This window comes from Calonectris borealis, chromosome 17, assembly GCF_964195595.1.
Source record: "Calonectris borealis chromosome 17, bCalBor7.hap1.2, whole genome shotgun sequence".
In the NCBI taxonomy this organism is placed as follows: Eukaryota; Metazoa; Chordata; class Aves; order Procellariiformes; family Procellariidae; genus Calonectris; species Calonectris borealis.
Genome location: NC_134328.1, coordinates 16,974,625 through 17,000,431, shown reverse-complemented (window position 1 = coordinate 17,000,431; position 25,807 = coordinate 16,974,625). Strand labels below are relative to the sequence as shown.

The window sequence follows — 25,807 nt, the reverse complement described above, 5'->3', positions numbered from 1 at the left end:
GCAACCAACCACAAGCTGTTATTTTTGTCAGGCCGGGTGCTTTTGCGCTACAGCGCGTCAAGGAAACGGTCCACACGGTCCAACTTCCGCATCGCTCTAGGATATAAAAGATGAAGCACGATGTATTTCCACCGGATGGAGTCATCCCCGCTACCCCGGTGCACGCGAAAAACCTCATCTCCCCCGCCAGCGATCCTCACAGAAAGGGGCCGCGTCTCACCTTCTCCTGCCCCGTTTCTCTTCAGTCGGTTTAACCCAGCCCACACGCCCCACCCCGCCTTGCAAAATTAACTGAATTAACAGGGACGGACGTGGCCATCGCCCCACAAAGAACAAACTTCAGAGGACAAGCAGGAGCCCGAGGCCAAGGCTTCAGCACCAGCTGGGGAATGGGACGAGCACCCAACGCCCAGGACAAGCGACTGCTGCGATGGCTTTAGGACGGGAGGTGACCGAGAGGGACGGGTGCTGCTGTGCTTACAGCCGCTCCGGCTGAGCCCCGCAAGCGTCACGGGACTGAAAACAAGTCATTGAAATCCAGTGAATGGCAACACACACAAAAACCTAAGAATTGGATCAGCATCTCCACTCCCCATCCATCAGGGCTGAGATGAAGAGGAGGGTTTTTTGGTTTTATGGCGAAAGACCCTTCTCCCAGGAGATACTTTGGCTCGTGACGTTTGTGTAAGGCTTCTCTGCACTGCTCACCCTGCAAGGTGCGTGTGAACGGGGACACGGCCCTGTGTCAGGGTGCACCACCACCCCGGGGAGGCCTCTACACAGGGAACTTAAATCTAACCTCGATAAATAAAACCAAATGTTTATTTACACCAAAGAATTCCAACACTGGATCTTTCACATATGAAGGACAAAGTATATATACACAGCAAGGGGTAGCAGGGCTGTAACAAGGGTGCTTTTCCGTTGTCAATGATAATATTTGTCCACAATTACTGATCTACCATTTCAGTTTAAGTTAACGTCTGCTCGCTCCTTCCTCTCAGTGCATATTTACAAGACTGTGAGGTAACTGGTATTCTCACCACATGGCACGTGAGGGAGGGGATGGTGGGTGAAGATGTGATATCGGACTTGGCGCAGTCTGATTTTTCCAGCTTTAAGTAGCCACCAGCTTGAAACCTATATAAACAATTTAAAAACAATATACCCAATAACAAACTAATTCCAGAGATCCAAGCCAAGCAATGGCAGGAAGAGCCCTCCACGAGAAAGGGGCTGATCAGAGTACAGCTTGCTCTACAGGAGCACCTTTCTCAGGAGGTGGCAAGGACTCCAATTGGATCAGTAACTTCATCTTTTAAGACTAAAATTACATGCAAGGGGGCGAGTTGGCATTCTGGTTGGCTCCTAAGGAGGCATGATTCAATCCAATTAGGGTTTCAGACATTATCTGCACTTACTTTTTACGCTTACACCACCTCTCCATACTGGAATTGTCTCCTCAGTGTACCCCAGCTGAGTCATATACAGGACATGGGGTTAAAGTGAGTGGTACTCTAAGAATCCCCCTCCCCTGCCTCACGAAGACTTGGTTTGGTAGTCTCTGGAGAACAGCACAATCCCCCAGGGTGTAGGCTCGTGGAGGAGTAATGGTGGGAACATGAAGAGAAGAGATTTCCAGCAGGATGCAAGAGCTTGGAAATGCTGTTGATTCATCTTTGTTCTTAAATGAAGAGTACTTTTTTTGGGGGAAAAAAAACTGTCCGAGAAATATTCCATCTGTAGGTATTTTCAGGGAATCCCCTGAGTTACGAAAAGTTCAAGTAAAAAAAGAAAAATCAGCCTATAATAATTTTGTATATAATGACTGAACTACTATAAATCCACAAGCAACAGTTCAGACACGGTGCCTCCAAAGCGTTCATCCCCTCCCTTCCCCTGCCAGGCACGAGCTGCGTCCTGAGGAGAGGTGGAGGGGGAAACCTCTTCCCCACCTGACTCAGCTCAGGCAGCAGGAGACAGAGCCCATCACTACTGCTGAGCGCCTGCAGCAGCTGGAACGGGCATCCCCAGAGTGGTGGTGGCAGAAATGACGGGTGAGCCTGCTAGAGGTCCAAGGGGTGAAGGTGTTGGCACTGAAGAAATCCCTGGAAGAGAGACGGGTAAGCAGGAATTAGAGCGAAACCGGTGCATCGCTATCCAGGGCAGCTCAGCTTCTTACATGAAGTGGTATCTTTGCAGGTCAGTTTGCTGCCGCTTTTTCAGAGCTGCCAAAATAAGCTGAGATTAAAGATCTGTCACTGTACTCTGCAGCCGCTGAAAAGAGCGCAGATTTGTATACATACAAGTGTCACTGACGGGCAGATGCATGCCAGGATCACCGTCCTTCAAACTGCTGCCAAAAAATTCATCTGCAAAGCACTTTTTAAAACGAGACCAGAAAAGCAGGTCAGGCTGCAGCAGGGCCTTATTTATCTCCCACCCACTTCCTCATAGCCCTCCTTGCCCTTGTCCTCGGTCCCCAGAGATGATCCACACACATGTGTAAATGCTTTAAAATGCCACGCACCAAGAAGAGTCAAGAGCGGAACTGACCTGACATCATACTGGCACTGCTGACAGGAGTGCTGCCACCCGGCATGTTGGACGAGCCCATCCGAGCTTGGTCTTTCACGATGGGATCTAGGAAGAGCACACTACCCTTAGACGCCGTGTTGCCAGACAGCAGCTGAAGCACACTGATTGCCCGCGACCTCTGTGCTCAGCCAGTCCTGCCAAGCTGCCTACGTCAAACAATATCAACCATCATCTACCGGAACACAGAAGTTTCCACCAACCCTAGTGGGAAGCACCCAAGAAGGTACCAAGGTAATGTGATGAGTGAAAAGTCGCCTAAATGATGCGCTTTGGAGTTCAGCAGGACTGCTTGACAGCAAAACGGAAGGAGATGAAGGTGAAGTTGATCTCCTTTCTCTGCTAAGCAACTGCATAATTGCATAAAGCCAAACGCAGAAAACGGGTGTAGCAAGCAGAATGATTATCACAAATTACAATCATGTCATGTCTCCATACACATCCCACAGCAGCCTGTGAGTTGTAATGAGTGTTACTGGAGCTTGTTGTCTTCTGTAAGATGTCCCCAATTTACTCACCAACTCTTTATTTTCAGCTGCGGGTAAATAACGCACCTGTCTGAACAGAGACAACCCCCTCCTGCCTCCCAAGGCTACTGCATCAGACAGGGGAATTTCAAATTTTGCCCTTCCTCATGCTAAGTTCAGTACAACCTGTATCTCTCTTTGGACACAAGTTAATTTAGCTGTTTGTCCAACTCTCACGTTCAAAGCTTTCAGCTTTACTAATGCTCATACTTGCAGAACATTTCAGTTGAACATTTGCCACAGGCATAATGCAGATCTATACCGTTTGTTAATTACACAAGTTGTTCAGCAGCAAGAAAAAAAAATATAACTGAGCCAATACTCATATTTTGTATTGTTACAGCTGTTTCAAAAACCTAAATATCAAGATTTGTGAAAAACAGCAAGAATTTAAAAACATTTACCAGTAAAAGTTACGTTTTTGCTTGCAAAACCAAGACCTGAATATACCATTCGCTAAGGTACACATTTAGTAACAAGAGGAGTTAAAAGGGCCCGTTTCTCAACAAACCAGTTATCTGGTTTTACTCAAAACACAGGATTCCGTGTACCCAGACACCTGCTGAAATTAGCATGGGTTTAGCACCGAAGTTTTAACACAGTGCTGCTGATTCACTGGCCTGACACGGGCATATAACACTTTGTTTCCTCGGCTGGTGTAGGTGGCAGTGGCCTACTTTATCCACCACAGAGACAAGCAGCCTCAGCTCCAGCGCAATGATTTGCAAAGACCAGCCTTATTATGTTGCCATTCTTAGCTCCTATCTGCACAACCGACTGGAACGGAGATTTCCCAGAGGCAGAGGAAGAACCCTTTGGACAGCAGATGATGACAGCAGCTGAAACTTACAGAAGTAGGGATGTTCCATGGCTTCTCTCGCTGTGAGTCGTGACTGGTGATCGTATCGCAACAGCTTGTCTAAGAAATCCAGAGCTTCTGGACTCACCAGATGTTGGTTCTCACTGTGAACAAAGCGCTCCCATCGCTTACGGGAGTGTCTGCAGAAAAAGATACCCAAATCAGGCTGGGCAGAGGACATCAATGCCAAAATTGACTTTTTTAAAGAGTAAGAACTGCGACAGATGTCTGCCTCCGAAAGGGGCCGCTGCTTGGTGTGGCAGCAGCGGGGCTGAGCTGTACCAGAGCATGAAGCAGCAGTACACCGTGTCTCCACGCGGCGGCACAGCCGCCACAGCCCTGGACAGCATGAGGACTCAAGTTCAGAATGGATTTACAGCCTAAAATCCCAGATTCTGCTCTTCTCTTATGCTCCCAACATTAGTTCCTTGTAGTTTTGGTATGTGTCATACAAAATAACTCTATGAGGGAAAAAAACTGTAAATGCCATCTTAAGCAGCACCTGATTTTCTGCACTGTAATTCTGAGAAACACCGTTTTGTTTTTTTCCCCAAAATATTGGAGAGCATTTGCATTCATGCTTTACGCTCCGGCAGTTCATTTATTGCCTAGATGGCATTTAAAAACCTTTCCTCAAGTCCATTTGCAGATAAAGGACCATGGGAAGCACTGGCAAAAGGGATCAAAGGCACAAAGTGACAGTTCTCAAGAATCTTGGCTCTGATTTCTCCCATAAGCGTAAGTTTTTGTTTACTTCAAGGTCTGTTGACAAAGCAGTAGCTGTCCAGGTCTACCAAGAGCTTATGAGCTACTCCGGACCTTAGCTCACCTGCCCAAGATGTCATTGAAACGTGGATCCAGTTCAATGTTGTATTTGTCAATGTAGTCATACAGATCTTCTGTTCCCAGCACCTTGGCTATCCTCACCAGCTGGGAACAAACAGAAAAATAAGTCACTACTGTGGGGGTACGATAATGCCAGAGCCAGCGTGAAGACACAGCAGCATATTCCCTGGGGAGCTCGAACTTGATCTCAGTGGTCTGAACCAGCAGCCACAAGGTCATCCCGTGGCTCTGACTTCCCTGGCCACACACAATCACAGGCATCACGAACGTGCCTCTGCTCACAGTCGGAACTTAGTAACCCAAAGCGGCCAGGAGGGAGCTGCATACCCTAACATCACTAAAACTTGAGAACTTGCAACTCTAACTCCCTTTGTAGCAAGAAAATATTCAAAACCAACAGGGTAGGAAGGCAAGAATAACTGGTCAAAAGAGCAGAAACTCTGTAACTTGCATGTGAAGGGTGAAGCACCACTCTGCAGGGCTCCAGAATGAAGGTTTGAGAACAAAAGGTCACTGTTCTTGAATGTCTGCATGTTAGTTCAGATGCAGAGCACATGTCAAAGTATAAAAATTTTGGCCTAAAGGCAACACATCAAAGATTTCAGAATCTATATAAAACTGTACCAAATTCTCAGTTTCTGTACAGAGGGGAGGGAGGGTGGATAGTGGCAGGGGCTTTCCACATCTCATAATCTCAGGTATAGTTGATCTACGTGCCAGAACACACCAGCCTTAGTATAAGTATTGCTATAACTTTTTCCAGATATCCACTGAGGAGCTCATAAATACAAAGCACTATAAATCTATTACTATTCAATTAGTTAGATAATCTTGCACTCTTGAGAAAAGGAACGTGGCTTCAAACTGAGCAAAAAAGCCATTAGAGAAATGCTTAAATTCTTCTTTGGATCCCTCAATAGAAGTGTAAGCAGGAAACCTTCATTGTGCTAAGAGAACAGAGATTGTACATGACCAGCTCTCACCTGATCATAGTTGTCATGGCCATGGAAAAATGGCTCCTTTCGGAATATCATACTAGCCAACATGCAACCCAAGCTCCACATATCCAGACTGTAATCATACATCTGTACAAAACCAGAAGGACAATTCAATTTCTAATGAATTAAGCAGAACAGACTCCCAATACTAACAGGGTCCCCCCCTCCCCTCCAGTGATACAAACGCGGCCACATTACGCTGGGAACAGACTGAAATATCTTCATGCATCTTCATCACTAGATCACTGTTCAGCTCAGTGTTCCAGTTACTGAAACTGGGATACAGCAATTAGCAGAACAGCAGGTATCCTATTTCCATCCTTGTCCATAAAGATATTGAAGACCAGCGCCTTTTTCTATTTTCACTGCAGACTTCAATGTTATGAATCATTGAGAAAAACATGTTGAGAAGGGAAGCATCACAAGCGACAAAAGGAATGGACTCCACAAGGTACATGGGTAGATGAGGAAGTGCCTTCATTCAGAACCCGCAGGATCTGAAAGTCACCAGTGACACTGCTATTTCCAGCCCACAGCATTTCCATAATGCAAACTGCCATCAGATACGGGGATGTTTTTATAGCTTAATTTAGAAGTCCATGCAGTACTAGCTATTCCCACAAGGGCTTTGTTTCATTCCTGTACCTTACTGCAAATGCAGGCTTGCTAAAAAAAAAAATTCAACATTTGTATTCCAAGATCCATGAAGATAGCTCTGCGGCTCTTCCTCAGGTCCTGAGACTACTCATTAGTTTCTTTAACTCAGTGGCTTTATAGCCGCTGCTTTCTGCGATACATTTTAGAATGGACTGTCTTTAGCTTCAGGTCTCTAAATATCTGAATTTCTGGTTTGCTGCCTTGAAATGGCACAGACTTTCCATATAAAAGTCAGTGATAAATCCTGGTAATTCTTACCTGATAATCTACAAGGAGTTCAGGTCCTTTGAAATATCTGGAAGCCACTCTGACATTGTACTCTTGGCCGGGGTGATAGAATTCAGCCAAACCCCAGTCTATTAATCTAAGCTAGAAATGGTAGAAAACAAAGAAAAAAGGCTCAAGGGATGCTCCAGCTCTCCACTGGCTGAACGACACTACAGGTGAGCTTAGTTTGAAGCTTCATTTACAAGTCTTCTATTTTCAATTAATTTGAAGTTGATCAGAGTATCTATTTAGATAGTCTCCCCAAACCCGTATCACCAACCAGTCTAAATAAAATACCTCTCCTTACCAACCCTATTTACGGGTTACATGTAACCCATAAAAACTTAAGAAAAGCGGTGTATAGAATTTCGTTTTGCATTTCTCCACATGATGGAAGTGCAGTCCCTCTTGAAGGTGTCTGCTCGTACCACTACACAGGAGTACCCAAAAGGGATCCTAGTTTGCCAAGAGAAAAGTAGGACCTCTCCCTGCCCTCCAGCCACCCCACGTTACCTTTCTGTGCTCGTGGTCAATCATGACATTGTGAGGTTTGACATCTCTGTGCATGATTCCCATGCTATGGCAGTAATCTAGAGCCTGTAGGTGACACACAAAGAAACAGATGCTGGAGTCGCAAGAACCTTTCAAGTTCAATCATATTCAGAAGTATTTCCACATATACCAAGTCTAACTAGACAACAAGACTTTACTGTCCAGTGTTATGTCCTGGTCTCGACTCGCGGACCACTGAAAACACCTCTAGAGCCCCCTCTCAAAGGGAGGTCCCAGCAACAGAAGTGTTTGGACTTCACCTCATGTACTTCCTCATAAAAATGGAATTTCAGAGTCCCTAAGAGCAGAATTACTAGGCACTATTGATCAAACAAGTCTCCCCGTCTCCAGACTCCTGAGGAGAAAATATTTGTTTCAGAAGAATGGACAAATACATTTGACTAACATTACATTAGGGCACAAAATCACCCAGTAACATATTACAATTTTCTGTTTTCAGAAGCTATATGTACTTTTGATTTAGGATCTTAAGTTATCTCAGTGTACCCAAAGGCTACGCTAGCCTCAAAAAAAAACAGGACTGGAATTTGTTGCAGAAACAAAGCTGAACAATTGATACTGACTTGATATATATTTTTCTATTCAATTCTTCCATAGGCTTTCTCTTCTCTTCTCCCCCATTAGTGACATGATAACCATCTTTATCGGATTAGCTGAGTGCAAATCCTAGAAATAAACCGACAAAACAGCAAAATACCAACTTACCTTCAAAATCTCATACATGTAGAATCGAATATCATAATCTGTTAATGTCTGGTATAATTGCTGTGGGATACAAACACATCATATCAGTGTTCCACACCCAAGAAAAATACCACATCCCTGCCAATCCAGAACAACCCAGCCCTGTTCTCTGCTGCTGTGGTTCTCCAAACACATTTGAAGGAACAGTAAAAGTTTCCCAAGTTACTTGGATCCCACACCCAACTCTGATCAGTCTGTTCCTCTCCCCTTACAAATCACACACATAGTTTACTTCCAGCTCTGCTCAGACAGTACATTCTGGTTCCTGTCACTAACTCCCTCAGGTTGTGCTCGCCCACCACCAGCACAATGCATTATGCCTGCAGACTGGGTCTCAAAAAGACCCCAATAGTGCTCTGCAACGTTGAGAAGCTATTCCAGATGGCATTGCACAGCCATTCTTCTCCTGAGGCAGGTCAGTAGGGAAGGGGACAAAGAAACATTTAAATTCCTTTTCCCAGAAGTACGGAAAGCCACAGAAACAGCTGTCCACATTTAAAGTGGTTCCAATAAATAGTTACACACTGAACATAAAAGCAAATGTTTCAAAAAGACAGGCACTGATGGTCCACAAGATAACAGATTAATTTGTTCCGAAGGTTGGAATACCACTTGGAATCTGGATTCTCACCTTGTAACTTCTGTGGCAAAATGGTACGAAAGGACTAATTACAAACTTCTGTCCCACGTGTATTTACCTTTAAAGACAGTTACTATGTTGGAAGGAAATGATTAAATAACCTGCCTGCCCCCTACGTACTTGCCTTTCCCCAGAAAAGCATTACGAGTGGCTTTCAAGTGGACAATGTTAGAAGTTCACATCCCACACTGTACCTTAAAGTCTGTGTTGTTTACGTGTTCAAAAACCAAAGCGGGTGTCCGAGACTAAAACAGAGAGAAAAGTGTTCAGCCATGTTAAGTTGAGATAATATGTTTTCATTTAGGATAATGAATTAAACCATTTTTACTCCTAAAACTGCTAGAAGCCCCTCTGCCTCAGACATACTTATGATTCCCCTCAGACAGAGAAAGCAGAGCCAAAGCCTGCAGCCCCTGGCAGCACTGTTTTAGAATGAATTAACTTGTCTCAGTTCACTGGTATCTCACCCTTACAGAGCAAGGGGCTGAAGGGACCTTGGGGGGAAGGGCCCTCCCAAAGAAGTTAATCAGATTAAGAGCTGATCTGATTAAGCAATTCAAAAGCAGGATTTAAGAGCAGGGGAAAACAAAAAGCCAGATCAGAGCTGAAGTCAAACACAGCAACTTCACCCATAACCCCAGTGTACCCTTTAAGTTCCTTCTGTACTCACCACAGGATCTTTTACTATATCTGCAAGAGTGATTATATTGGGACCACCTCGCAAGTTCTCTAAGATCTTGATTTCACGCTTGATTTTCTTCTTTTTAACAGGCTGAAGAATAAAAACCCAAAGTGTAAGACAAAGCACTAACAGACAGCTCAATATCCAGATGACAATGGTAGGTGACTGCAAGTCAGCAAAATACATCAGAGCCTTCGCAAGTTAAGTTCAAACACCTAGATCTTGTTGTTACCTGACTATGCGTCATTCCAGTAAGGGCTCAAAAATCTGCAGTCTCCTTTCTAACCATACAACCCTGACAGCTACAAACGTTAGTTTCATGTGAATGAGGGTTGGGAAGATGGCATATTTTTTCTAAAGCTGTCTGAACATGATCCAATAGTCCAAAACTTCCTAACTGGCATGTGGTAAATGTATAACTATGAGAAGTCCATGACTTATCTGAGGGCCACTAAATGAAGGTATTTCACCAATTAAGGCTGTGGAATAACCAGCATCCAGGAGACCATTACTCAGTCTGGAAGGATATTACATGTGCAATGGTACATGCAGAGCAGAAATGAAAATTTTAAGGTTAGCCATCCCTAAATCTAATCAGTGGCTTTAAAGGACAATGATCCCATTAGCTCATAGGCCTCTACGCACATGACAGCATGCCAGGGCACTAGTAGTTAGAGAAGGTGAGAATTTTCTAGTCAGCTGTTGAAGTGTTGCTTAGCTCCAAGTAAAAATGTGTTGCACATCAGGACTTCTTTAAGATAGAGGGCAATTCCTTACAGAGATTTGACTTAATATCCAAGTGCAGGGCTTCTATTAGGAGGCTCAAAATGATGGCCCATTTCACTGAATGACACTCCAAAGCCAGGCTTTAAAGACGTCAGTTTTAGAACATCGAACGTTTTAGCTCAAATCCTGCACTTCCTGGCCTCCTGATCACCTCAAGACAGATTTTATCTTTTCCCCAATCCCCAGCTCACCTTGAGAATTTTAACAACTACTTTTTCATTATTTGTGATGTTGATGGCTTCAAATACTTCACTGTATTTGCCTCGGCCTAATTTTCGAACTAGCTGGTAGTCATCTTGATTTCTGTGGAGATAAAAAGTTAAGAGTTCCAAAGAGCTCAGTCATTTCCATCACGACTTACAAACTGCTCCTTAACACTAAATTACTGGCTCACCTTCCAGACAAGGTGTATTAACTAGTGTCTTACATCTCCAGAACGCAATGATTAAGAATTAGGAGGGAAACACAGAGCTTCTACTCGCCCAAGTTAGATTCAATCCAGAACTTCCTTCTTCTGTGGTAACATAAGCCCAACTATGCGTTTCAGCATCAGCAAACTCAAGCTATCCCTTCCACCAGTCTCTCTATATTTGGAAGCTACATTTTTCCTTGTATAATGTTAAAAATTTAAGTGCTAGCCTGTTTAAACACATCACTTATGCTCAGAAGACTGTGTACATTTCAGAAACCAGGAACTGCAACAAAGCTGCGGGCAGAGCTTAGTCTGGGTCCTGCTATACAAAAGCAGAGCTACGAAGCTGGCATTACTGCTGTCTGATTCTTGGATGGTTTAGTCATGAGCTCAATTTAGACACCTCCTTCCTTCAAAAAGCAGCAGACATGTCTTTTCCAGTCACTCGCAGAGAGCTAAGCAACAAGTCACAAAATAGAATGTACCTATTTAAGTCTGCTGAGTCTCTTCACTCATGCAAGTCAGAAGCAACATCCGATGTCTTTTCACTTCTTTTCAGCCCCACACCCAGGGCTGGTTAGACTGTTTCACGTAAAGATTTTCTGCCCTCTGAAAGGACAAGTTTCCCGACTACCTGGCAAAAATTCTTCAAAACAAACTCTTAAGGGAGCTGCTAAAAATGTTCTTGCACTGCTGGGGATTAAAAATTTGACAAGAAACACTTTCAGACACGCAACAGGTTATTCTGCTGTTTCCGCAATTCTGAAGAAAAGCTGTGATCCTGACACTGCCATGCATGCTAGACATCTGCCAAGGAGCATGAAAAAGCCTAACGCAGCAGAGGTGCCTGAACTCCCCATGCACCACTACGCCTGATCCTACAGGGATGGATCCCAGTCCAGGGACACGCACAGGCAGCCCAGAGACTTACCCCCACTCAACAACATGCGACTCATAGTCCCAGTACTCCCGGGGTCTGTGCGTGTTCACATCCGTGTAAACCCTGGCCCTGCTCGGCACGGGTCCCGACATATCAGACAGGTTGGCAGGTGGAAATGATGAGATGTCTGAAGTCAGAGGCTACCCCAACTGCAAAGCTGGACAGAGGATAAAGGCCTCAGATTCTTCCACCTGCAGAGAGAAAATAAACCAGAGGTTAAAATCTCCAGATACTATAAAAATACTTAAGTTAATCATTAAAAGCTGCTGAGGAGAAGCTGGAGCCCAGCCACAGGCCTGGGATCATTTGTCAGAGCTTGAAAACAATTTGTCTGCTCTCCCTTAGGCAGGACAGGACCATGTGGCCCCACTAGCAAAAGTAACACACGCCCCCGACACACACCTTGCAACGTTCAGCATGTAGTTTCCAACTTATGGTTGCAAAGATAACTTTCCAAAAGGGATGAAAAGCAACGTGCTCTGTATCTGCAGACAGACTCCTTCCTTTCAGCTCCAGAGTGAAAGCAACAGCCATCGGCTGCAATCTCTCCCCCATCCAGGAAGAAGTCTTGTGCCACCCCATGTAACCAAAACACTTCCTCCACTCGAGGTTGCACAACTATCACCTCTTGCAATGCACTAATAAACGAAGCTGCAAACAGAGCTGACAGATCAACAAGGTCACCTGTGCAACCTAAATTAAGCACTTTCTGAAGTTTCAACTTCTAGAAACACCAATTTTCATTTAAATCAGAACTTCGGGATTTACTTACAATTCTTAAAAGGATTGAAGCCTTTCATGTGCTCATGCACAAAGGTTTGTGTGGCTATGTTGATTCATGCTGTGGAAAGAAAAAAAGCCCTGAACTGATCCACCACTACTCTGCTCTTTCTGTCCACTGGAAAATGCAGGTACTAACCGACGCATTTATGTACAAAGCAAGGCTGGTCAGCTCAGAAGCAGGTTTCTGGAGGAAAGCAAAGAAATCCAAACACTGTGTCAGAGGATGGATCTTCTCCGTTTTAAGCACCCTCCCACCCATATATTACTGTGCAGGCTTGTATAAAACAGCTTAATGGCATTTCAACACAATCACCCATGCTGCCTTCCCCACAAAATAAAAATTTAAATGTATTCACCTGAAAGCAGCATCAGGACCAAAACATTATCCAAAAATAAGACTGCTGAAGGCTGAACACCACTCTGGCGATTTTCATAGTACATTTCTCCCATTTCCATATATTCTGAAGAAGGCTTTTGCTACGCTGTTCATGCCCTCCTGCACGGACCTCTCATGCCACCATCTCACAACAGATACCTTCTACATATAACCCAGTGCCCAAGTGAGCAAGGCTTACAGAGCAGGCAGCCACTGGTCTCGTCTCTGGGCTTACTTAAGGAAAAAAGCAGCACCACGCTGTACAATGCAATTAAGTCCTAGCACAGACAACAGCATTCTCCAGAAGATGTAGGACATTTATAGTGATAAGCTACACCCACACTAATTAGACTATCATGAGGAAAAGTACATCCCCAACTAGCAGCGAGACAAGAAAGGACATCGGGAAGATCTTACAGAGGCCAGTCATTACGAACCATTCAGGGACTAAATGGCTTGAGGATGCTCGGAAGACTTCACGACAAACCAAGGCAGCCAGAAGAGTTCTGCTGGGATAGAGCACCAGTTTTGATCACAACTTTCTATAGTCAAGACATTAAATCCGACTGTCCAAAAGACAGTGGCATCTGTGTTGGATTGTGACGCTTTATCCAAACATGAAAGAAAAATTCTGCTGCAATGGTCTAAAGATGTTTCTTTGCATTCTGCTTGTCCAAAGGATTTGGTAAGCACTTCCACTTCTTCCTCCTTACAATGTGATTTTTGCAAAACTTCTGTTAAGTTTTATCAGTATTGAGACTAGTCAAAATAACTCAAAAGAAAGTTACTGTATGTCAGAGACAAAGACTCTAATTTCTGAATATTTAAAACAGTAACTTACTACAGTTTTATATCAATATTGTCCTACCTAAAACAAAAGTAGTGCCTTTGCACCTCTCAAATCTTTCACAGGTGAAAGCCGACACATTTTTAAACGTTTAAGTACAAGAATCTCTTTGTCAGCTTTCAAAACTTACAAGGAAGGAAGCTGTATTGGACCATGAAAGAGTATTGTCTGGTGTGTAGCATATGGCAGAGACTATACAGCCCTGTTTACAGAAAGGCACTCAATCAGTGGGCAATGCTATCATCTAAATGAATATAATGTATTTATTTGCTATGCCAATCTTAGCCCTTCACAGAAAACGGGCAACTGCCAGACTGCAGGGGAAAGTAATAGCCCCATTAATCAGAAATTAATCAGAAAGACCTAGAAATCTGCTCAGAGCAGTTAGCTTAGGCTATCAGGATACGTCACACCAGAAGAAAATTCTAGAAGCAAAATACTGCTCTATTGGCAGCGTCCTGTCGTTTATTCAAGGTCTCAGTACTTCAGTCTGCTGCAAGGACCACGCCAAGAACCACTGGCTGTGAAGATGGTGGAGGACCTGGGGGACACAGGTCTGATGTCCTTCTGTGTCACACAACTTGACCAGCAGCTGGTTCTGCATTCGGAGGCAGAAACGTACGCGAGGTCTCTTTCTGGCGTGGACTAAGCCTCTTCGGGTGGTTCGGACCTTGGCAGCATGGGTTATTTTTTGACCTACTGACACACAAATGGTGCTGAAGGCAGCTCCAGGTAGACGGGGTTGTGGTAATCCAGCCCCGAGGTCAAAAAGGGACACGGCACTGTTCCAAAGTCCACAACAGAGGCGTGAGTGAGGCCTCAGCCCAAGAAAGGAAGGATGGCGCACTTCAGCCAGGTGTTCAGCTAAGAGAAGAATATCAAGTATTACTGAAAAAAAAAAAAATCTCTTCTTGGACAAAATGTTAGTCCTGTAACAAAATACACTTTCGAAAGATTAGGCAGCAATCATCTAAGACCTCAAACCATTTATGTGGCACGACTCAGACACTCAGAAATTAGATGTATATTCCAAAAAGTATTCAGGCATTAACAGAGCATGCAAGTTTACTAAAACACTTTTAGTACAATGAAATTTGTTAGACTTCAAAGTTTAATCACTGTGGTTTTATTTCTCCTCTTTCCATGTGCTCTGGCAGGACACGCACTAGCTAATTTCCTCTGCCCAATACTCCTTGTGTGGGAATTAACTGAACCTATACATGTCTAAGATGACTTAGCAATTTTAATTTTTAAGCACAACTCGATATCAATAAAGAACACGTACTGCTCCACCTCATCCACCTTAGCAAGATCAGTTGCAGCAAGGAAAAAAATAATGAAAAAGAAAAATCAATCACATTATCTAAAGACAGATCAAATTTCACAGTGGATATTTTTTGTCACGTAGCTCTCGCCTAGCACAAGCTGTGTGTCGTAACAGACTGCTCAGAGAAGGGCTTTTTTAGGAGATCATCGGACTGTAGCTTCTAAGAATGGCACACAACGCCTATTTATGAAGGTAGGTATTATTGTCTACTGTTCTTTATACAGGAAGAGGAGAGAGTCTACACAGATAATTTGGTTTTAAAGCAAAGTTCTGCACATATACAAACTTACCCTGCCTGAAAGCTTCTCACTCTCTCTGCTCAAAACTGTTAAGGAATTTGTATATATTTTTCTTTCACTGCCCCTAGAGAGGGATAATTTTGCAGTGGATCCAAGCTCTTTGGCAGAAGGGACCGACATAAATAGGGACAAATAATGGGGACAGGTGTGGTCATTCAAATGTCAGTTTAGCTTGCAGTTTTAAGGCAGAAAATCTACAGTATGAGCAGCGATTATATCTAGATGAGATGAGTGTCCCGAGCTTGTTACAAAAGATAAGTCCTATTTCTGCACTCAGAATCCAAACAGAATGTCATTTATTAATTCCTGCACTAATGACAGAATCATAGAATAATTTACATTGGGAGAGACTGCTAAAAGTAATCTAGTCAAAGTAGATCTAATTAGATCAGGTTGCCATGTCCAGTGTAGTCTTGAGCATCTCCAAATAACACAATGCATCTCTGAAAATTCTGATTTCTCTGGTAGAGAAGTGCTTAACTAGAAAACATAACCATGAGCTTTTAAGCAACATACCAGAGATCACAGAGAGGAAAACAAAGCTTCCAGTTACTGTCTGACACACACTGTTCAATGCTAAGGCTTGAGAAAACAGCTCTCTGTTTCATCACTTGTGTGACGCCCCTTGGGCAGACATTACCGAACAGCGCTCACATGGTAGCTATACCAAATAAGCAACATGCAACAATTTCAGTGCCTGGTTTTCCCACCTAGGCCTGCCCTTAAAAATGCCATTTAAGTATCAGCAAACTGCCAATTAGCTAATCTTTTACACAGCATCCTTACCAAGAGCACCCCACAGGACCCTGTTCTTCCTGTGTACAAAAAAAAAAAAGATAATCACAAGAACACAGCCAAATACAGCACTGCATGTACTACTGATAATTACTCCGCAGGAGAGCCCGAGAGCCCCAGTCAAGAGACAGAAACAATTGTGCTGCCATCATATAGGAATTTTTTAATTGGAAGGTCTATTAATTAAAAGAGATCAGTTCTTAAAAGTTTGAAATATTCTAACAGTAGCCTATTGTCTGAGCAGCTTGGTAAGCTAGACTTTTTGTGCCTGAAGTTCAATAAAATGGTAAAAAGCCTCTCAATGTTTACTTTGAATTTGATTTTTAAAACATTTTAATTTAAAGCACTGTTACAACCCCCCTCCTTTTTAAAAAGGGATTTTATCATCCTGACAACGCACTCTAATCCCAACAGCAACCCCCGCCCCCATGGAGGACTTGATTTCTTGTGAAGTATCCGTACTTACAGCACCTATACCCAATTAGTATATGAATTTCCTATGCTCTCTGTCCTTCCAGATGTATCCACTTACAGCAAGTAGCAACAAAATATAGCTAAGAAATCTACGCAAATTAGTTTCTGAGAAACACACCTACTTAGCCTCTAGTAAAATTCACCTCTTTTTTTTTAGTCAAGAATAACTGAGATACCAGAATCTTTTTTTTCTCCTTTTAAAGGGACATGTTTTTGGCACGGAGCTTCTCTCAAGCGCAGTTACTCAGAACCTCAAACCTAGGAAGTTGCACCAGTATGATGCAGCGCGGATACAAACTCCCAGTGAGCTGGAAGCCAAGAGGTCCCCAGAAGACTGGTGTCCCGAGGAACCTGCAAGTGCTACCCAAGCGATGACCTTTGTGGATAAGGTTTGGAGTATAAATAATGCACCCGAGAACACGAGCACTGCTTGACACTGGCCTCCCTGCGGACTGCTGCTAAGAGCACAACTTGCCCTCAGCGTGCGCAGTGTATCGCCAGGTAGTTCCAGGTTCATCCAGGGAGAGCAGAGTGAACTCAGTGAGCTATGTTCAACACCACATAAAGGTGATCATTGCCGATGACCCACTTGAACTCAGTTAGCGGAGAGCAGTCCCAAAGGAGAAAGAAAGGCCCCGAATTGCACCAAGCCGAACTCAAAGAGCCAAGAATACATTTCCGTCACATTAGCAATTCCAGATAGACCATCCCAGAAAACCTCATCTTCCTCTCAAGGAGAAAGCGAGATGCACAGATTGGTCAAACAGGTCTGGACACTTTCCTTTCACTTCTACTTTCCCCATGTAAGCTCATTAACAGCTGCGATTGTGACAGACTAAGACTGTTAACAGGCCAAGACAGACAGCAGCCGGTTCATTTTGAAAAAAGAAAAGCCCTCCGTCAGCTGAGAAGAGCAGAATTACAGTAAGTAGCCTGGGATCAAAAGGTTGTTCCTCTCTTTTATGCACAACTGCAAGTGAGACATTACCTTTCATAGCAAATGGCTCAAACCCAACCTCTGAAATCATGAGTGTATAATGTGCTTTATGAGTGAGAGGAAGCATTACAATTATCAGATAAAATTAATTATGATTTCCTTCACAAAGCCCATTTATCCCTTGCTTGTAAGCCTCCCAGGGAAGGAGCACTCTTCTTCAGTGTTTGGAGAACATCTAAACACCATACTGGATAAACACCACTGAAATTAAAAGTTCAAGACATGCTTAAATACTACAGTATAGCCTACTAGCAGCCAATATTAATCAAAACCCAGCTTACCTTTAAAAGAAGACATAATAGTAACCAACTTTATAAAAGCTATGTTCTATCTCACAAAAGAAATCTGATTTGCGTATTTTCATGGTGCTGGAACTGCAGAAATACGAGTATGGAACAGATGACCTCCAGAAGTCCCTTGCAACCTATATTTTTCTATGATTTTATAGCTGAAATAGAAACAAGCCTCGATTAACAAAACTGACATTTTACATCCTTTCCTGAAGACCATTTATCTACTAAAGGGACAACATCAATAGAAGAACAGATTTTAAAGTTTAATTGAGTTAAAAAAAAAGCGCTTATGTTTGAAATCAAACTTTTCTCTTGGTATTTTTTTGGAACAGCACAGTTTGCTCTAACTACATTTTTCCACCAACAATTTCTTTTAAATAGCTGGTTGTGTCCGGCTGTGGAAAAATAACAAATCATAATATATAACAACCATATATAACGACCTCAAACATTCTCTTAAAAAAGAAACAGGAACAGTTGTGATTTAATTCAAAATAAGACATGACCAGTCACTAGGGAAAAGAGTTGACAGGTTTAGTTAAACTGGAAAAACATCTTGGAGTAATTCTGTAATAGCAATGTCCTAAAATTGAGACTGGTTCCTCCTTCACCAGCTTCACCGATTCCTCCCCTGAATTCTTGCAGTTCCTGCCAATGAAGAGGTCAGCCCTTGTAACGAGGATCACAATCTGTACAGAAGTCACAGGACCGACCATGAAACGGTTTTACTGTAACTCCCTATTTTATGATAACCTCCAGAGTCTTGGGGAAAACTTAACTCTCCCACTTCACAATGTAGAAAGCAGCGTCTACCACGTCTGACAATCTCCGGGTTGCCCTGGCAGTATCACTGGTACCCACATGCTCTCCTAGCAGAAGTTCTGTCACGGTTAGTCTTTATTTTTGTTCAGACCTCTAACAGCCAAATTTTAGCGGAGCTTACACAGACCCTCCACAGGTCTCCCACATCTCAGCCTAGTTGGACAACTCTCCTCTGCAAAACTTCAGTCTTGGCAACAGCACATGTACCTGGGCAGAACAGCCGGGATTTTCTCCAGCAGCAGGAAGCTGCCAGTGACGGCAACGCTCCTCACTTCATCTCCTAAGGGATTTTATACAGAACAATCAACTTTGAAAGCTCTTCTCTTCCCCCTTCTCCCCAAAAATCATGGACTCTCCCTCATATTTTCAGAGCTAAGCTAGTCCACAGCACACAGAGCAAAAGGAAAGATTTTCCTAACACAAAAACGCCAAGACTGACCTTGGATGAGGCCGTGTAGCCGCAGTGGGCAGCGACACCAGCAAGACACGCAAGCCCCAACAGCTGAGTGCAGGCTCTGCTGCCTTCCCACACCTGCGGCTTCTCCTGCCACCATTCCCAGACTCCCACAAATCACAGCGGTTATCATTACTGCCAGCGCTGAAGACTCCTGACACAATCAAATAAAAACGGCTACAAACATAACCAGGAATTGCCAAACTAACCTGTCAGTACAGACACCAAAACAGAAACCGATGACAATACTCTTCTGCTGGCATCTCCTCCCCGCCCCGACAGCTCAGGCCGAGCAGGGAGCGCAGGAAAGGCAGTGCGGTTTTTTGGAGGCACATCTCTTTAGGTCTGACCTAAAGCCAAAGCAAGAGCACTTGCAAGGACTTCAATGTGAAGTGATTCTTTTTCTTCTAAGAGCGTTACTAAAACCAAAGCTCCTACTGCTGGAGCTTCAGAGAGTATTTTCCAAGAAGTCAATTACCAAAACTACCGTTTCTGAGATCCCGGCAACACCAGGTAACTCTTCCTGAAGGCTCACAAAGGGCAATGTTTCAGAGCACCACTACAGGCTCTTCACAGCTGACATCAGGTCAACTGGCAGCATCCTCTGGAAAGTTCTACCTTCCTAATTACTGCCAAGTGACACAGTTGTTTTCCTCATTAATTAGTACGCACAGAGTACTGACCGGCCAATCGTTCAGCTGATTTGACTGCTATGGTTCACGTACAGAGAGGGATTTAGCTAGAACTCAGACAACTGAACTGTACCTACCATCTGTAAAAGTTACACGTTTTTAATTGATCTGATCATGCAATTCCTAGAGGCAGGAACAGTTACCAGAGCCAAGGGATAAATCAGCGTACATTGCATGTAACTATTTCTTCAGGAAACCCCTGTGATCAGCTGTTCCCATCGAGCAGGCAATGTACTGCAAACCATCTTCACGGTTCGGGGGGCATCCAGAAGGCTCAGCAAGAGATACCCGGTGCAAACCCCTGCCAGAAAGTAGTTGTTCTAACATAATTCTCTGAAAATTCATCAAGACAAACCTAGCTACAACCGTTCCGAAAATCAAATGGAAAAAACCAGCTATTGAACTCCAGAAATCAGTATCTATTATGCACTGGGTACCCTAACACAACACACCAAGTGCTGGGTTTATACAGCTACTCCCAGACATTGCAGGCGATGTAAATGCATTGACCAAGATTTTAGTATTTCACACCAGTGTTTTGGAGATTACCTGAAGCCTGGTGACCACTGCATTCATCACTCAGCGTAACCCAGCAGTGACACAAATGCTGAACCCTCGCCGTGCCAAACAAACTCTCACCACTGTTGGCCACATACAAGGACAAGTTTGTCCATCTCCACAGCATCTTTCTTCACGCCTTGCAATCGCCCAGTAAAGCCACTGAGCAGCATTAAATCATGGCTTGGAACGAATATACATTTCCATGCCTGGTAAGACGCACACGTCGGACATATGCCTAGATGCTATGCGTTCTAAAATACCGAAACTTGTAACTTCTAATTTGTAAGCTGAGTTAACACGAATCTGGATGCTGCACAACTTCCTCAGTGAGCAAAAAGCCCTCCTTTTCCTTCTGGAATTCAATCAAAGTGGTGCTTAATCTGCAGAAGGCAAGGCTGGAATTTAACAGCACACTGGTAACAGAAATCTGCGACAAAACTTGTAAGAGAAGGAACATTGCAGGAGCTCTTGCTTTTCCGTACTGGAAATTAATTTGTTGTGCGCATCCACGCTCACCCATTTTCAGATCACTAAAAATAAAGATTTACTGACAACTCATGCACACGAATGCAAGGATGTGCTGAGAAACTGCCTTCTCTGAGGGCTTTGGCCAGAACATGGGAGAGGCACCATTTCACCTCCCTGGACACGCAGGAGGACTTTGGGGGCACTTCTTCACAACACGGTGAGACCTCTCCCACCCAGCGAAAGCCAGTTCTGGCATATGATTCTGTGTTAACACCGCGAAGCACGCTGGACTCTCCCTACACTTAGCTTAATTAAGAAAAAGACTACTTTACCCTGTGGTTGTTTCAGAAGGTGCAAGGACAGAGGCCTACTTCTCTGCAAAAACGGACAGAATACCTTCTTTTTTCTAGAACTGCTGCTAACACTCGAAGACACGACTATCCAGTTGGCAACCTGCAGCCAAATTCCGCCTTGGCCCAAAATTATTTCTGATTTCCATCTAGTACACATTTTATTCGCCCTTCACTTCAAGTAAACTGCCATAATATAATCCAGCCATTAGATTAAGCAGCTGGACAGTCTGCTTTAGAAAGCACCTCCCTGCAAACAGTAATATTCCTTAAAAATTAGAAATCGGTTATAAGAAGGACAGAAATAAACTCTGTGGAAAATTAAAATTATTGAAACTGTAACCTTCCAAATACAAGCCTGTGGTGGTATTGTCTTCAGTCTGCAAAGAACTCCAAGGTCTCCCTCCTGCTCTTCAGCTTCCCAAAGCAGCAGCATGAAATGGATAATAAAATCATTTGTTTGAATAAAACTGTCCAGAACAGTCTGAACAAAGAGCAGGTAAGACTTGTGTCAGGCTCACGTTTCTGCTCCTCTGTTGCTGACGCCTGAGCAATAGAAGATATCCGTGAATCACTGATCTTACGACCACATCAACAATCCCATTTCTTATCAACCTTCCCTACCAACAGATAGGTTTGGCACCTTGATGGCAAATGGGGTCCAAAACCAGCTTGTAAAACCACTCTGCTTTCAGCAAGAGCACTAACGCCAGTTCAGAAAGCTGCAGTCTCCTCTTCAAAGCCATTTTTCTATGTCCAAAGGAGAACTCCTTTTCTCCAGTTAGGTTCTGTAAATTCCAGGAAAGTCCGCTCTTGGAAGCCCCTGGAAGGAGACATCCAAGCTCAGAAAAATTATCCAAGAGTTGTCTTGCAATCAAAACCAGATAATGTTTGTAGTCAGACTAAGCCACAGCAGTCCTTCCTGATCTTAAAGTCTGTGGAGTTTATTCTCTCAAGACCCTTATGGGACAATAAAATCTAAGATGGCATCAATCTCTCCCAGATAGCTTATAAAACAGATACCTTAATGTAAGCAATTCAATAATGGAGGAACAGCAGAGGTGACAGGTCTGGTAACCCAGAAATAAATCCCTGCCTCTTCAGAAATGTGACATGAAATTAATCACACCACCACAATGTCACCCATTTGCTTCTCCTGTCTTCCTCTCCCTTATTCCTCAGAGGACATGAGGAAAGACAAAAAGAGAAAATTAGTTCTGTAAGGAGAAAATGCAGAAAAAGAATTCAAGTAGAATGTATAAGGACACCCGCCATTTAATGAAATTGGGAAAAGTTACGTCCCTGTCCCTTTTATCACATTAGAAACACAGTTTTCTTCTCTACAAATCCACAAATCTATTACCACCTGGCTTCCCTACATTCCTACCACAAACCCATTTCATGTCTATGTCCCTAACCTGCACTACTTGAAAATGCCCCAAATCTCAAATACTAAAGTCTTTCCATGTCTCACCTTCAGGAAACAGTATTTTACCACGTCTTTCCCCAGTAATTCCCGCTCACAGGTTTGCATCTTCATTCTCACATTTCATCAGCTTTTTTCAAGTAAGCAAGTACCATTAACTGCCCCTGAACAAAACTAAACCCCACTTAATATCATGAAATATTCCATGTTCCAGTTTCCTCCACATTTGCTAGAACCTACTGCCAGTGTTACCATCCCTCTTCCAAAGAGCCATATTCCCAGCAGAACCCATTTCTCCTCGATCCATGAACCCATGTGCCCTGCCAAACCCAGAGAACCTGTTCTGAATCTCCCACTTGGAAGTATCAGCTTTCTCCTCCAGCATCCCATTCTCTCACCACATTTCTCCATATTCTGTGGCTTATCCCCACCTCAGCACGTTATCCGGCTACTCAGCTACATTAGCTTCCCCTCCTCTGCTACAGCCAAGGCCGAGATGATGTTACCTTCCTCAACCCCGTTTCAACTCCTCGTGGGCAGCATCCAACTCAGCAAGCTCACCGGTCTGAGCTGCAGGACATGTACACTGAACTCTCGGCTACCGCCCACACTGGGAACTAGAAGACAGCAAGGTTTCATTAACAACGCATAAATAATAGAAATTACATTACCAGGTTAACAGAGAAAGGTGAAAAAAAAAGAAATCTCTCTCCATTGCCAAGATGACAGGGAAGGATCACTGCCTACCACCAAAGATCTACATATTTCATACTCAAGCAAAGGTCTGGACCTTCACAATAAACCCTTCTCTGCCAGGAGGCATCTGAAGAGCCAGACCTCCAGCCCCACGACACGGGCGGAACTTCTCCTGAGGGCGGAAAGCAGACTGCCCTGTACGTGGGACGGACACTCTTCTGCCGGTGGGAGCCGCATCCTATTCCAGTTTTCTTTTTCCAGTTACAGGCACAGTGTGCCTCCACAGGGGACACACCACTGTTGGTATGTTTTACCCAGGCACGGCATTGTGCTGTAAGAACTGGAACATTACCCTCGTCCTAATTCTAGGCGTAATTAAGGAGCTGATCAAGCTTCACACCTTCCCCAAATTCTGCCTAAAGTCTTCCCAAGCACAGTCTCCCCTCTCCTAGCACAACCTTCGCCTTTTTCTACATCATACCAACAAGAACAACGCACAGGACGAGCGATTTCTCTGCACCTACCTACACTACACCCAGAATCCGCGCTGGCAGTCACATCCAACACCCAGGTCGATTGGCAATACGGTGTGAACACCAACTCTGTTTGAGCCTGAATATTTTGAGCAACTATTACGTTTTTGAAAAGCGAGAGTGTTCAAAGAGCAAACTAAATTGCTACCTGCCCCCAGCAGAAACGCTGCTGTCTCCATGTGCTTCTCTCTAAAAAGATGACGTTGCCCCCAGTCACCCCCGACGGGTGCTGGCCCTCAGACGCGGAATGAGCTCCTCTTCCCAAGCCGTTTACGGAGCACGCTGAGGACAAAGCTTGCACAAGCCAGGCGAGCACACGCAGAGCACAGAGCACAGCCACCTCCAAAGAGACGCGCGCAGCACCCAGTTTCGCAGCCTGGCATCAACGGTCAGCACAGGAGCAGCTCTCCAAGACCCCAACCTGGTGGCAGGGCTGAACAGCGCAAACCCTGCGCCATTGCAGACCTCTCTCACAGGTACTGGGGCTCAGCACGGGCGCGAAGGACCGTGCCACCAAACACCACAGGCTCAGGATCCACAAATTTAGCTTGCAGAAGTGAGGCTCTCATGACTCTCTGCATAGATCACCAACTGCTGTCAGCAGAAAATATACCGATGACTGAGTGTTCATAATCCAAACTTTATTGGTTGTACCCAAAGCGCTTAGTAAGAAAGAATAAAGCAATCTGACAACAACACGCATAGGGTTTCATAATCTTATCTTACGTTTCGTTTACAAAGCATATTTTACCAACAGCCACACAGCCTGTTGCCCCAAGGCACAATTAACTAAATTATAGCAGGGGCGAGACTGACCACCGCTGCTTTCAGAAGAGGAGAGCGACCGGTGTGGAAATCTGTGAAAACCACGTTCCCCTCCACCCAGAAAGGCCCAGAACAGCGGCTGGGGGTGGGAGCAAGAAGAAACAGGCCTCTCCTTGTCCCTCCGCACACCTCGCAGCCCCCTGCTTTTTTGGGCAGGGCGGGGAAAAGGCAAGACAGAGCCTTTTAAGTAAATAACACCTACACCGCCTGAACGTGCGAACTCGGAGAGCTGGGGGGAGGGGAAGGCTACCCTTCCGTGGGGCCCTGCCCTTCCTGCGTGGCCGGGGGCAGCGGGCGGCCCCAGAGCTGGTCCCAGCCCAGGCTGAGGGCAACCCAGGCGGCCCCCCGGCAGCGCCCTGTCCTGCTCCACCCCGGGGGCACGGAAGCCCCCTCCGCGGGCAGGAGGCGGCGGGCCCTGCCCTCCCCGCCGCGCCAGGTCCTCCCGTTCTCCCCCGCCGCCGCCCGCTCCCCCTCAGCGTCGCCGGGCCGGGCCGCCCGCCGCGGCCCACCTCTCCTGAGGGGCGGCCGCGGCCCCCCAGCCCACATCGTCCCCGGGGCGGGGGGGGCGGCGCGGGAGACACGGTGGCGCCTCCTCCCTGTCGCCCCCTCCGCCCGCCCCCGCCGCGTGGCCCCAGGAGGGTCGCCGGAGCCGCCGCGGCCCGCCGGTACCTGCCGCGGCCGCCCGCTCGCCGCCCGCCCGCCGGCCGCACACAGACAATATGGCGGAGGCACAAGGCTCGGCCGCCAGCCGCAGGGACCAGAGCGAGGCGCGCCGGAAGCGGAAACCCCACAGCCCGCTGGCGCGCGACGTGCCGCGGGGGGCGGGGCGCGTATGGGCAGGGGAGGGGAAAGCGCGCCGCAGGGGATTGTGGGGGCTGTAGTCCGCGGCAGGGTGCGGGGCGGCGCGGGGAGGCCCGGGGGGGGCCTCGGGCCTTGTCCCCGCTCCGTGCCGCCGGGCCGTGCCCGGCACGGGCAGCTTGGGCCGCCCCGTGAGGCGAGGCGAGGCGAGGCGAGGCGAGGCGAGGCGGCGGGGCCCGTAGCCCAGCGCTGCCCGCCCGTGTCGGCCTCCCTCACCCCGCGGCCCCGGCGGGAGGCCTGGCCGTGCGCGGCGGCCGCCCGGACCCGGGCCCCTCCGCGGAGCTCCCGAGGGGCCGCCGGCGGCCGCCCCTCAGCGGGGCTGTGCGCAGGGCCCGCCGCCAGGTGGCAACTGCGGCCTGCCGAGGCGAGCCGGGCCCGCGGCGGGGGCGGCCCTTCCCCCGGCCC

General features: G+C 45.7%; 1 protein-coding gene across 5 annotated transcripts; it reads right to left on the bottom strand.

The window, feature by feature from the left end:
• Positions 1–800: 800 nt before the first annotated feature.
• Positions 801–25,334, bottom strand: CSNK2A1 (casein kinase 2 alpha 1). 5 transcript variants are annotated; one of them, XM_075166859.1, is made up of 14 exons: positions 11,929–12,224; positions 11,518–11,717; positions 11,072–11,279; positions 10,366–10,477; positions 9,377–9,478; positions 8,901–8,951; positions 8,028–8,087; positions 7,263–7,346; positions 6,741–6,851; positions 5,811–5,912; positions 4,811–4,911; positions 3,973–4,121; positions 2,557–2,643; positions 801–2,108 (listed from the first exon to the last, which is right to left on the bottom strand). In XM_075166859.1, the coding sequence occupies exons 7-14, from the start codon at positions 8,043–8,045 to the stop codon at positions 1,993–1,995; spliced, it is 768 nt and encodes a 255-aa protein (XP_075022960.1). In that variant the 5' UTR covers positions 8,046–8,087; positions 8,901–8,951; positions 9,377–9,478; positions 10,366–10,477; positions 11,072–11,279; positions 11,518–11,717; positions 11,929–12,224; the 3' UTR covers positions 801–1,992. The 5 variants fall into 5 exon arrangements, with proteins under 5 accessions (XP_075022960.1, XP_075022961.1, XP_075022958.1 ...); XM_075166860.1 differs by having other exon boundaries at positions 11,072–11,232; XM_075166857.1 differs by lacking the exons at positions 11,072–11,279; positions 11,929–12,224 and adding an exon at positions 25,214–25,334.
• Between the last annotated feature and the right edge of the window lie 473 nt (positions 25,335–25,807).